The following is a 13,805-nucleotide window of genomic DNA, read 5'->3' as shown; positions in this document are numbered from 1 at the left end:
AGATCTGTAATCATGGGAGAGTGGGGAGTGAAGTGGTTCATATACAGACATGAGGTGGTGACTGGTGGGAGGAGCAGTGACAGTGAAGACTGAGAAGAAGAAGGAGAAACGCTGCTGAGAAGGTGCCAGGAAGAAACGGTGACAATAGGAAACAGCTTTATGTATAATGTAGTTACAGTGATATGAATAATAATAAGTGTTGGTTCACAACACAGATATTGTGAACTTTATTCTAAAATGGTGAATATCTTTTTAAAAAGCAGTTAATGTCCACTGCAACAGGTTTGTGATCTGTAAAAGCTAAAAAAGTGTAATGAAAGAATAAATCAACAGTTTGGTTAGACTGAAATCTGTGCAGTAAACATGCAAAAATATGCAGAAATGTTGAATATGTGGCCGACACTCTTCACTTATTGCGCAATGACGAAATCGAAAGTAAAACGATCAGTTCCTGATTTTCGGAGTTTGCAGCTGTTCGTCGACGAATAAAACAACTGAGCCATAGTTCACTTATTTTTTCTGACAATTACAATGATCAGACTTCTTACTTATCCACTTTTAACTACTTTTGTTCTGTCGTTTGATCCAAACACGGCGCAAAACCAAGGTAGGTTCGACTTAAATTTTCTATTGATACGCCATTCATTCTTTATTTCTCCTGTTACTTCATAACTATAGAACTATAACTCTTACTATAAATCAGCCGTGAAGGTTTATTTATCTCTAACAATAATGCGTTTTGAGTTGGAAAGAAACTGAACACTTCCACCTCTGAGCTACAAGTTTAAGAAGTTTCTGTTAAATCAAGGTCATGTTACGCAGACATGATCCTCACGCATGTTCTGTGTGTGAGTTATAACGAGGGGATTTTCCTGGGAGCTGACTTTGTTTTTCAGTTTTTTTTTCGTATTCTTAAAACTATTAGAAATTAGAAAACACGTGGATAGTGGCCGGATGTGTGAGCTGCAGCATCATTAGAGAGGAGGGAAAACTTTTATTACTGCTCCAAAACCAGATTTTACAGGATTATATCCCTCAATACTGTGAACTGAAGCAGGACACAGTAACACAGTAACACATAATGTTCAGAGTGAGTTAAACCTTTTTTAAATTCTGGTTATAGGTTCACTGGCTAAATGTGATGCAGGAAGTAGAGGAGATGATGTGCGTTCTTGGTTTTGTAGTAAAATGTCCGAACTGTCCTTTACTGTTCTGAACATAATGGCGGCACACTACCTTCACTATCTGTAGAAAATGAGAAATTTAAAAACAATCTACGGACTCACAGACTGCAAACACCGATCTAATCTTCTAGTTGATCTGGATCTCTGTGGCTTCTGTTACTGTAACTTCACAATTATCTTTACTTCCTGAAGTCAAACTGCAGAAATGAGGCTGTTTTAGTGTGAACTAAATATGAAAGAATAGTTTTATTATTTATTAATCAAAGTAATATTAATGATAATAACTTCCACATTTACCAGAAAATTAAACATGAAAAAGTGTCATGTTGAGATGTTTGTTTACCTGCTGAAAGAAACACAACAAACATCCATTAATATACATTTTTCATCACAGTGAGATATGAGTTTAAATACAGTGTAGAGATGACAGGTTCTCTTTTAAATCTCTTCTTTATTGTTCTAGTTTAGTATTTGATGTTCACACTAATTAAATATTTATTTGTCAGTGTATAGTAACTGTTTTAGTTGATACTGTATTTCTTTTTTCTTCTAGGAGACAGTACTCTGATTTGTTCAACTGAGAAAATCACAGTCTCAGTTGGTGTTGATGTCGTTCTACCGTGTCGTCTTCAACCTGCTACTGATGCAGAATCCATGAGATTAGAGTGGACCAGACCTGATCTGCAGCCACAGGACGTCCATATTCACCAAGATGGACGTTTATTGTTTGAGAATCAAAATCCATCCTATAGTTTCCGCACCAGACTGTTTGTTGATCAGCTGATCAATGGAAACGTCTCCTTGAAACTCTCCAGAGTGACTCTATCTGATACAGGGAAATACAGATGTTACCTTCCTTCAATCCACCAGGAAGCTGTTGTGGAACTCAGTGTTGGTAAGTGAGACAGATTTTCTTTGGAAAGAGAAACAGACCATAGTAACAGTATTTTATAAAATATATGACATTGACTTTGCATGTTCTACATAAAAAAAAAGCAGATCCACCCCTGATTAAAAAGAGAAACATTACTCAGTTGAGATCAAAAGTTTCTCGTCCTTTATAACTTTTAACAATACCGAGAACAAACTGCTCAGTGATTCTTCAACACTAAATCTAAATCCAGTGTTTGTTTCTGCAGTAAAGTCAAATGTGACTGGATCACATGAACCAGTTCAAGCTGTAGTTGGACAAGACGTCATTCTGCCGTGCCACCTGGAGCCTCCATTTGATGTGACGACTTTAAGAGTGGACTGGATATTTAATGGAGAATTGAGAGTACACGTCCATCGACATCTGAAGGATGATCCAGATTCTCAACATAAGAAATTCAAAAACAGAACTTCTCTCTTCCTTGATGAACTGCACCAAGGAAACATTTCACTAAAACTGACCAATGTAAGTGAAACAGATGAAGGAAATTACACCTGTTATGTTCCCAAACTGGAAAGACAAGTCAACAGAGGCAGCGTTACTCTGATTGTTGGTGAGTACAGACAAACTAATACAAATCTAAAAATGAAATTCAAGTGTTTTATATTCAGAACATGTTTCCACTTACACTGAATTATAATTTAAACATGTTTTCAACAGATCAAGTGGAAAAAAAAGAAGTTGAGCAGCCTGATCCCAGTAAGTATTATAAAGATAACCACATAAAAAATTGTAAGTAAACAAACAATGTCATATGTTACAGCATCATCTGTTGGGAGTTTGAGTTTGTTTCAGTAGGTCAGTTGTGTTAATGTCATTGTGATCTAACAACACTGTTATGAGCAGGCCTGTGGACCCACTTCAATAGGAATAAAACATAAAAATCTTAAATCCCATGTTTTTTGTCATTTTAGCTCCTTCCCCTGATCCCCCTCATCTCGGCCCTGGACTTGTGGCTGGCATCGTGATTTCTAGCCTTATATGTCTCGTTTGTCTAGCAGCAGGATTTATTTGGTGGAAACGTGAACGTAAGTCACATCATTTCTGTTTCTCTGCTGCCTCAAACTGATGTTTCTGTTTTAAAGGTTTAAATAGTTTTACTTATTGAATTTTTACCATTTGATTTGATTTGATGTCAAAGAACAGAAAAGTCTCATGAACCAGTTTGACAACACTGAAAACCTCTTCTATCTTGTACAGGTATGTGTCCAGCACAAAACCCAGACGAGGGACAGGACAACAGACCCGAGGACGTTCCTCTGCAACAACAGGGACAACAGTAGTACTTGAGCATCTCACCCAGCTGAGGTGATGACAAAGCAAAGATGCAGAGTTTTATTCCTACCAAATGTTTTTAATCAGAAAGTATTCCAGGAACCATGTTTAACAAACTGTGACATTGAGAAACTTGAGTTTGCAGTTGCAGAAAAGTTCAGTCAACTTTTAATTTGCTCAATCTGAGTATGTTTCGCTGTGTGAAACGTGATACATATATGTAAATATACGTGTGTGTGTGTGTGTGTGTGTGTGTGTGTGTGTATATGTCAGTATAATCTTTAAAACAATGATGAATGAATTATGTTTTATCACTACACTACCTTTAACTATGCTCCTACTTTTTTTTTTTACTTTATTGATCCTATGGAAATGTTTTCTGACAACTGTTATATTCAAGTTGCTGCTTAGTGGGTTCACTGTATAATCCAAGAACACACAGGGATCAAACCACTCACCCTACAGTATGTGGACAACTGATCTACCAGCTGAACCACATTGAGCCAGTGGATTTATTAGCAGCCAGTCACACAACTAAATATTAAATACCAGATGTACTAATACTATATTTAATCTTAACAGATAACATTAAGCAATTTTACATTATTTAACTTGCTTTAATTATGAACATGATTTTATTACACTTTATTACATCAGACTTGATTATTATAGTGTAAACTAGGAGATACTGTATCAGTAATGTGACTGATTAGTGTAGTGGTAACATCACTGCCTCCCATGTGGGAGACTGTGGCTACCTCCAGTAGGGGTCCTTAGGCAAGACCTCCTCACGCTGCCCTGCCTATCCTTGTACCTTGAACTGACTTGTAAGTCGCTTTAAATAAAAGTGTCTGCTAAATGTATCAAGCCTTTTATGAAGAATTAGTGAACAAGTTATGTCTGTGAATATTCTCAGTCGTCCAGGTGAAGTTATTTGGATGTTGAGTCATAGTAACTGGACTTCTTTCTTGTTAGGTTGAAACGTTTTGCCACTCATGAAGGTACTGTTGTGGAAATTTTCTCTGCTGGTGAATAAGGAAATAGAGACTTCTGCCGGCCGACAAAGTTTTATTTCTTTGCAAAGAAAGGTCAGTCAACACACTAATGGTCAGAATGAAGCATGACCCTGAACAAAGGGAAGTCAGGGCTTTTATACCTGGGGAAACTCCCCACCACCACCTTTTGTCTGCTGTAGGTGTCACTGATTTACCTGGGATGTGGGTTTGCAGGAGTTTCCCGCAGGATCTTACACCCTGTGTTCCTGAGAGACATCTCCAACATGATCAAAAAGACAAAGTTTGTTTCATACTTTGGTGAGAAAACAGAAGGTTGTGTTTGAGGAAGTTAGATCCCAGGAGATACAAAGAGCTTAAATTCCCATTACAGTACACAGCTGATTCAGGTCTTGAGGTGTTACTCCTCCTGTGTAGCAGCTGTTTGGTTTCATCAATGTACAGTTCAGAGCTTTCTTCACTGCACTGGACCACATACATTATATTGCTCATGTTGTGTTTTGGAGACCGGTCTTTGTGGTGGACGAGTCTCTGTCTAAGTGTGTTGGTGGGTGTGAAGTAGACAGGTATGTTGTGTTTTCTGAAAATCCTTTTTAGCTTCTCTGAAACCCCAGCCATGTAAGGTATGACCAGGTTATTGCGTTGGACCTGGGACTCTGACTGTTCCCTTGTTCTTTTCCTGAAACAAGTTGCTGACTTGTTGAAGGCCCACTTGGGGTACTCACAGGTCTTGAGAGCTGTCTTCAGATGCCTGTCTTCCTTGTTTTGGGCTTCTGTGGAGGTGGGGATGTTTTGAGCTCTATGGTTCAAAGTCCACTCCTATTTTGTGTGTGTCTGTCAATAACTCGCACTCATCAGCAGAGAGCAACACACACTTTACTGTTTACATCTGTATGATCTAGGGCACTTTGTTAATTAGCAAACAAACAAAATTTGTAAATTTTCGTACAAGTTTGTAAAGTTTACCTTTTACTCAGTATTGTTGTATTCTACTTTATTGTTGTGGGATTTAATAAAGACAAAATGTTTTATAACTCTAGATTCTGTGTGTTGACCTGTAAAACTGTTGTAGTTCAACAGTCTCATTGTATTTTCCTTCAAGAAACTGAGTCAAACTTGAAGAAAATCTCTTCTCCTCACATTGGGTGAGTATTGGACTTTGAGTTGCAGCTATTTGTTGTTACGTTTATAATGGATCAAAACACAAGTGAACCAACACAATTCTTTTTGAATGTATTAATTTTTGTCAGATAAGTCTGTGTCTGTTTAAAACTAAAATGTTTCTCAGTGCCATGACTCAATTTCAATAAAACTTCACCTGGATGAGAATCTTTACTGACATAGGGTTAACTAACACAAAACTATAGATATATTAAATTTTATATTTATAGAGCAAATATTTTCTTTAAAAAATGCAAAAATGTTCTTCACAGCTAAGCTGACAAGTGAACCAGCAGCATGGCTAGATAAACATGACAATGTAAAACTAATTTTAAGAACCTCATAGTAAATATCTTTATAAATTGTATGTATGCTGATTTTGTTGATTCCCCGACCACAGCTACTGTCACAACTAACATAGCTACACAAACTGTACATTCACCACGGTGGCATATGACCCCTCAGCAGCGTCACTGAAAAAAATATAGAAATATAGCAACATGTTGATAACTTTGATTTATTTGAATCAAATTTGATTTAAGTTCCTTAGAATGATGTATGTAATGATTAATAGACAAACTTTCTATAATTCGTTTCATTCCTCAAAGTATTTTTCAGAAAAGCAATTAAAGCAATAGTAGTGCAATAAACTTTATCCGCCACCATCTCTGCAAAAAACCCTTTATCTTTTTATATGATCTCATCTCACACATTGTTCATTGCAGCCAGTCTTTCAAAACTGTCACACATTGTGTGAAACACATTTTCAGTATTATATGGAATATGACCAGTCTATAGAGTTTAGGTTCTACAGTAAAACTCAGTACAGAGTTATAGAGCACCTGTAACATACAGTCTGGGATCATCTACAACAGCAAAACCTTTGTGCAATTGTATGAATGAAGAGTCTGTTTCTGTTACTCTGTGATGATCTATATACTGTATGTGATGTGCGTGTCAGGGTGATGACTGTTGGGAGATGTGACTTCCTGAATTCAATAGTTAAATTCTTTTACAGTACTGTGTCCAGAATTACACCCTCTGTTAATACTTGACACTGCTTTCAGTCTGGAAGCTGCTAATAGATCATTTAAAATTCAATTTAATCTTCCAAGGGCCTCACATTTCCTGTAACAACATAAAAAAAGTTTTAAACCTTCCCCCCTTGACTTTCCATTTCAGTCTGGCACTGCATCTTAGTCTTCTTCTCTTTATGCTATGTTCTGCTGATGATACAGGTAATAACAAGCCTCCGGGCTTTTTTAAAGACATGTAGGAACAACCAGATAAGATAAGAAAAAGAAGCAGATAACACAGACTGTAGCTATTAAAAACACAGACCTGACAGGTGCTACTGAGAAAACAAAATACATTAAGAAGAGTGTTACTCTATAAAATACTAAATACATAAAACAAGCAAACACTTTATTTATTTGATGTTGTTGCAGTTCTGTGGCTTCTCATAATGTTTGCAGGGCATTTGATGGTTCAACATCTTCTTTTCTGAGATGGAGGATTAATATAGCGTCTACTGCAAAGTGGCAATGTGTATTAATGTTTTAAAAATATATAATTCGCACTCATGCAGATTTGAGTTTTCCAACATTACCATTGAGAACAGTGTGTCTTCAGTTCCTTATTTTGTGAGAGATGATGAGATAAGGAGTATTTATGATCTGCTCTTGGTTTCATACAGAACCTTTACACAGGAACACTGAAGCTATTAGCTGATACTGAGGAGGAAGATAATTCTGCAGCAGGTTCACAACAAACTCTCAGTCTCTGTTTTTCAGTCCCTGTACAAGAAGTGTTACTGACATGTGTATTTCTCTTAATTGAAGGGTAAAATCTGCATCATTCCACCTCCACCATGAAGATACTGACTGTGTGTGTGATTAGTTTTCTAGTGATTAGCCACCGTAGTTCTGGCAGCAGCTGCAGGTAAGAATTGTTTGTGTAATGCACAAAAAAGACAAAGAAGACTTGTTGCATTTCTCTTGTGAAGAGATGTGAACTGTTCTGTCATGTTGTCATACAGCTGTTCCAGAAGCAAAGGAAAACAATAATCAAACAGGTCAGTTTGTTTTTTAATTTATACATATAGTAAAAAAACAAAACAAAAAATATTTGTGCTTCACCAAATAATCAAATAAGAATATCAACACAATGTAAAAGAGAAATATAGTCAAAGCAAAAACATACTTCTATTTACTAAAATGCCAGTTTAAACATGTAAAACTGTATCTTAAACATGGACACTCAACAATAGAGCTTTTTTGTCAGGGAGTCAAAGAGGAGTACTGGTTAGTATTGTATTTCAGAGACCTTTTTAAGGCTCATAGGTTATTATAAGATAATAATTTTAAATCTGAACAGTCATTTCAACTGAGTCTTTACATTTGACAACACAATAATTAAAACTAGAAGAAATGTTTGTCCATATTACTGAAGAATAAACAAGATTTATTTTTGTCACTCACAATCACTCCTAGATTTGTAGCATTGTGTGTTGTATAAGAAGCTTAATGACCAAAGCTAGAGTTTTATTGTTGTTGAGCTGCAGATAGTTTTGATACATACATTTTTTTAGCTTTGGCTACACAGTTATACTGTGATATTAAACTTGAGAGTCACTTGGAATAAAGGATAGAATAATTGGTTTATAATACCATTACAGCAGTAGTGGAACACTGTGTAGTAGTAGAATAACAACAAAGATATCATAATTAGAAATATCATAATTTTTATATTGAACAACACATAATACAGTACACTGCCTGTCCAAAAAAAGTCACCACCTGGATTTATCTAAGCAAATAGATAAGAGCCTCCCATTGGATAATTACTGCATGGATGATTATTTATTTGCTGGCAACAAGTTATTTAACTCTAACTGATGCAATGAGTAGCTTCTCATTTCTTAAACAACCATGTCTGAAGACACATCCTGGGGTCATTAAAAAGATGGTAATTTGTTTCAGAAGGGTCAAATTATTGTCATGAATCAAGCAAAGAAAACATTTAAGGAGATTGATAAAACTACTAAGCTACTACTAAAGACGGTTCAATGAAAGATTAGAGTGTGTGACTTTTCTTCGGACAGTCAGTAAATATTTGTGTAGAAATAAAAAAAATGTTTGATTTTCTCTCATAGTGAAAAGATTTGAATTCAATTGATAACTGTTTTGCAAGTTATTACACTGTAAAACCCGATAAGTTAATAGAACTCAAAAAATTAGTTGAAACTGATTACATAAGAAATTTTGACTTAACATAACTTGTTTTTATAAGTCCAAAAAACAAATGTTATCAAGTGAGTTCTACAAATTAGTTTTAATTGATACTAACTTGACTTTGTAAGTTCTAAATACTGCTTTTTATCATTGTTTTTAACTTGTTATTTTAAGTTCAGAATACAGAACTAATTTAAGTATAGTTAACTCTTATATATCAATTACATGTAACAAAAAATAATTAGTTGCTCAGTAATAGATTTTTCAAGTAAAGCGTACATGTTAAATAAAGTTGTATGCACTCTACTCTAACTCAAAGCTTTGCTTAACTAAAACTCAAAAATTAAAACACAATACTTAAAATTTCTTTTGAAACTGATTACATAAGTTTTTTTTAAGTAGTTTTAACTCAATTTGTTAAACCCATACACTTTAACAGTAGATTACATAACAGAATAATAGGCAGTTTCAAAACAAGTTACTTCTTTATTAAGTAACCATCACTCAAGTCAAACATGCTTGACAAAATAGCATCATAAAACGGTGCAAGAAATACTTGTAAACACTTCTAACACATATATAAGTGTTACATATTAACCCACAGTGATCAATGTAATTACATACTATGGCTAAACTTCTTCACATTTACCTAATTTAAAAATGAACAAATCAAAAAAAATACTTCAATTGCTAACTATGTTACAAAAGTGACTGTAGTGCATGTGTACAATCTTCAAGATAATAAAGTCACATCAGATTACTCCACTGATAAAAGGTCCTTTTTAAGACTCAGCACCCTGGGCCTTAACTTCCCATCATCTAGGCCCATCAACACATTCTGGATAAAGTTAAATGTGTTGGCCAACTTATTTAGGTAGCTCAGATGCAGGGCATAAATGAGTGCCAAAAGCATTACAAAAGCATCAGCCAGTGTGGTGCAATCAACAACTACATTACCCTCAAGCACAACTGAAATCCTATCTGGAGAGAAGAATGCTGCTGGAGGTGGAGTTGATTAAGAGGAGTCCAACTGGTCACCTGTGTCTGGTTGTTCAACCTGTGACAACTGAAGAGAAAATAAGGTTATCTTACTTGGGGAACATCGCCTATGGTATCTCCAAAGGTAGACAGTATCAATCAAATTGAGCCATGCAATAATGGTGTAAGGGTCAACCCATTCAGATGTGGAGAGTGCTGTCTTACTTAACAGTTCGACACAAAATGTGCTATAGTTGTTAAAATGTGTTTATCTGGAATAATTCACAACATTTTCATATTAAAGATTTAGTGACCCAACACACAAATTGTTGCTTATCTCCCACATCCTCTCATACAGTATAAACATCTAATTAATGCCTCCATATTGATCACATTAAATAAGTAAAAATTAGGTAAAAGTACTTGCATGAAGGAAAAGCATGACTTCCAATCACTTCTATTCATTTGGGTAAACAAATCTTCAGAAACTCCCATAACATTATACTCTTTTAGTTAAACAGTCCATGAACCAGGTTGGTGGATTAGTCCAATTAATGATGAAAAAAAAAAACTCTCTTGTTGATAATTAAATGCAACTTTAATCTGAATGTGATGAAAATCTGAAGGTTTAATGATGTGCCCTAATCACACCAGGCATATTGCACGTTATTCTTTAGCATAATGACATTTGTTTATATAAATGAACTGTTGCCTAAACTATAAACAATGTGCTAACTTACATCTCACATCTTAAGAAATGTTGAGTCGTCCTCATGCAGATATGCAGGAAGAGCTTGAAGGACAGCAGCACGTCTCACATCAACATCAATTTGATCCTTGAGTGTGAGAACAGAACTTGTTTCAGCATGGATGGTAAAGGTCACACCAAAAAAAAACGTATAATAATGTGTCTCTTTCATTTCTTTGTGTGGTAAACCTAAGATTCCCAATGTTAGTATGTTCAGGTACCAATTTGTTTAAATAACTTACCTGAAGGTCATAAATCCGGAACAGCTGATGCAGAACTTCAGCTACTTTTCCTGAACGAATGAAGAATGTATGGTCTGTATTGAAAAACCACACATAGCAGAACATTAGAATATATATATTTGAACATTTGTTATAAGTTGTTTAATGTAAAAACTGAAAGATAAAATGCCAAAATATATCTAATGGTGGCTGAAGACTTAAATACCATCTTTATACTAGCACAATTCATATGCCAGGTGTTAAGTGAAACTGACCAAGATACTATTGACACAAATAATTATATTTACCTAGACAAATAGATGAACTAAGAACAACATTTTCACCTGTGACTCCAGTTTAAGGGCAGGCCAGCGTTCCAGAATGTCACCAACAGGCAGGTCGTCACAGACGACCTCTTTCCACAGCAGGGCAAAGGTGGTCTGCGTTAGCTTAGTGATTATAGGAAGATTTTTTCTCAATCTTCTGAACTTCTCCAACAATTTGCAGTCTCAGTTGTTCAAGGCTCACAGCATCTTCGCTTCTTGGGAAGTTAGGAAGGAAATACACTTCGGTCTTTTAATGTTAGTATGGGGAGCTTGTTTGTCTGGATTGTTTCTACTCCTCTTGCCTGAAAAGTAAATATAATCTTTTATCAATGGTGGTAACACAAAGTTTGCACCTCCAAGTCATGTTATCGGTTTCAGTGTTTTGTACTGAAAATGCACACAGCTTACCTGATTGAAAACTCCACCAAACAGGTGCTTCACTTTTAGCATAAAGAGAGAGAATATAGAAAATTTAACAAAATTGAAATGTTAAAACTCTGACACTACAGTAGAAACAATTGAACATTTAAGACAAATACGCAACACTTCACATAATAAAATATTTTAAAAATCATATCACCAAATATGAAATGACTTATACAGAACAGACAGAAAAAGCTGATTGAACAACAACGTTACTTGCTTCATTTAATGACGCTCAGGTTATTCACTGTACTGATTCAAACCTATAATTGACATGATTTATAAAGACTTAGCTAAGCACATGTTACAACTCCTGTCTCAACATGGTCGTTTCACAGAGCCTCTATGTCACCGTTAGCTACTTAGCTCAACACAGCCAGACATGTATGAAAATTAAACCTGAGTAAAAAAGTGACATTTTGACCTCAAGCGGTAACAAAAACATTAAGCAGCTGATTTGGCGCCATGAACGTTAGTTACTTGTTAAAACGGCAATATAAAGCTAGCAGTTAGCAATATAAAGCTAACTGCGAGCTTTATATTGCCAAATATAAAGCTAACAGTTAGCAATATAAAGCTAACTGCGAGCTTTATATTGTCAGATATTAAGCTAGCAGTTAGCTCGACACAGCCTCCCAATAAACTATTTATTCTACACAATATAGAAGCATCAGCTAAAACACCGTTCACCTCTCATATACATAACAAAATACTGAGACTACAAAAACTGATGAATCCAGTGAGAGGACGACAACATGTTTCTTAACTCACCAGAGAAGTGGTTCAGAGTCAGAGTCGGTCCAACTGCGACAGACGCGGTCAGTGGTGTGAAGACCCGGTCCGGCAGGAGCTGGTGCTGCCTGTCTGACCCGGTCCATCAGGAGCTGGTGCTGCCTGTCTGACCCGGTCCATCAGGAGCTGGTGCTGCCTGTCTGACCCGGTCTGACCCTGTCTGACCCGGTCCGGCTCAGTTCACTTTTTCCACAATGCGAGCAAACAACATGGCGGACTTTCGCGCGCGCTTCGAGTTTGAACCTCGTGACGTCAGACAGAACTGGTCAAAACATTTGAGTTCAATGACTAAATTTACTCAAAGAATTTAATCAGTATAAACTTAAAAATAAAAAACAGTTCAAATGACTCAAAATATTAAAGGTAAATCAACTTTTTAAAAATTTTGAGTTAATAAAACTCAGTTCATTTGACAAGCTTTAACTGTTCGGTCTTACAGTGTATGGTTTGAAACCTTTATTATCATATTTTGATACTATGGATACAAAACAAGGCCTTTTACATTAAAGTTGTCTTTTGTCACTAAAAAATGAGCAATGGACAGTCTAGACTTAAAAATAATTGCAAGAGATCATAAAAGCAATAATATTAATACACATGTTTGTACAGCATTGATCAAATTAGATGCTACAAAGTAACTGGTTAGGATTTTAGAGACTTGGTTCAGGCTCATATATTTTTACAATATAAAGAATTACTTCAACTGACTCATTATATTTGTTTCTGATAATGGTTGAATCAATTCTGGAAAAGGTAAACTGTTTGTCCATATTAAATATAAGAATAATCTGCCTATGTATCATTAACCTCTTTTATAACCTGAAGGACTGTTTGTCCATATTAAATATAAGAATAATCTGCCTATGTATCATTAACCTCTTTTATAACCTGAAGGACCAATATCCCTCTTCACATTTGTATTTCTTTTCTGTTGCGGTTGAAGCATTAAAGGACAAATGACACAAACTCACAAATGCCACTGTAAAGTTTTCAGGGTATATAAACAGCAGCTCTCTTTTGCATTTGATAAGTTCACTCTTAGTCAAGATTGTCTCAAGATAACATGCACACCATATGTAAACGAGGACATGTATTTAAAAGAAAGAACAAAGTGTCACAGTGTGTGTGTCAGCAAAAATGCATAGATACAGAACCGCGTATGTGTATGACAATAGAGTTACTGGATCAAATGAGGCTGGATGTGAGAAGACCAGGGTGAATTTATGATCAATTCTGGATTTTTAACATACAGTTTACAATCTATGCAAGAATTATATCATAATGTTATTGTAATTGTTTGACTGTTAAATATTTTGCTGATAAATGACTTCTAGTCACATTTAGCTGCTATTTTAGAAGTTGTAAGTTACTTACTAATTTGAATTTGCGATCTATTCTTGTTTTTTACAGGGATTTACACGGACTCTCACATTTCTAAATATTACTGTTGTTAACAAACCACAAAATCACTCCCAGTCTGCTCTTCTTAATGACAGTTTGGTCACAGATTAGGCCTTGAG

At 35.5% G+C, this 13,805-nt stretch overlaps 2 protein-coding genes and 1 long non-coding RNA gene across 5 annotated transcripts in view; 1 reads left to right on the top strand and 2 right to left on the bottom strand.

Moving 5' to 3' along the window:
* The window catches only part of LOC117153005, a 38,995-nt gene that overhangs the window by 2,367 nt on the left and 22,823 nt on the right, over positions 1-13,805 (bottom strand). The window contains exon 4 of the mRNA XM_033326538.1: positions 4,808-5,063. Coding sequence (XP_033182429.1) covers positions 4,808-5,063 — 256 coding nt within the window. The remainder of the gene's footprint in view (positions 1-4,807; positions 5,064-13,805) is intronic.
* LOC113168500 (CD276 antigen homolog) lies at positions 402-4,853 on the top strand. 2 transcript variants are annotated; one of them, XM_026369547.2, is made up of 7 exons: positions 402-607; positions 1,738-2,079; positions 2,324-2,668; positions 2,776-2,814; positions 3,030-3,143; positions 3,316-3,423; positions 4,366-4,853. In XM_026369547.2, exons 1-6 carry the CDS (start codon positions 532-534, stop codon positions 3,396-3,398), a joined length of 999 nt encoding a protein of 332 aa, XP_026225332.1. In that variant the 5' UTR covers positions 402-531; the 3' UTR covers positions 3,399-3,423; positions 4,366-4,853. The 2 variants fall into 2 exon arrangements, with proteins under 2 accessions (XP_026225332.1, XP_033182480.1); XM_033326589.1 differs by lacking the exon at positions 4,366-4,853 and having other exon boundaries at positions 3,316-4,173.
* Positions 9,468-11,192, bottom strand: LOC113168558. 2 transcript variants are annotated; one of them, XR_003299447.2, is made up of 4 exons: positions 11,089-11,192; positions 10,766-10,839; positions 10,516-10,611; positions 9,468-9,863 (listed from the first exon to the last, which is right to left on the bottom strand). It is a non-coding gene; the product is annotated as an uncharacterized LOC113168558 (long non-coding RNA). The 2 variants fall into 2 exon arrangements; XR_004463430.1 differs by having other exon boundaries at positions 9,468-9,854.

Source organism: Anabas testudineus, chromosome 18 (assembly GCF_900324465.2).
Source record: "Anabas testudineus chromosome 18, fAnaTes1.2, whole genome shotgun sequence".
NCBI lineage: Eukaryota > Metazoa > Chordata > Actinopteri > Anabantiformes > Anabantidae > Anabas > Anabas testudineus.
Note: the sequence above shows the minus strand (reverse complement) of the source record. Positions and strands in the feature narration are given on the sequence as shown.

What these genes read in the sequence shown, in the direction of transcription:
- LOC113168500 (XM_026369547.2), top strand. Translation starts at nt 532, where the DNA reads ATGATCAGACTTCTTACTTATCCACTTTTAACTACTTTTGTTCTGTCG. An exon ending in CAGCGTTACTCTGATTGTTG is followed by an intron (nt 2,669 to 2,775) that starts GTGAGTACAGAC and finishes TGTTTTCAACAG; the next exon opens with ATCAAGTGGAAAAAAAAGAA. An exon ending in TATTTGGTGGAAACGTGAAC is followed by an intron (nt 3,144 to 3,315) that starts GTAAGTCACATC and finishes TATCTTGTACAG; the next exon opens with GTATGTGTCCAGCACAAAAC.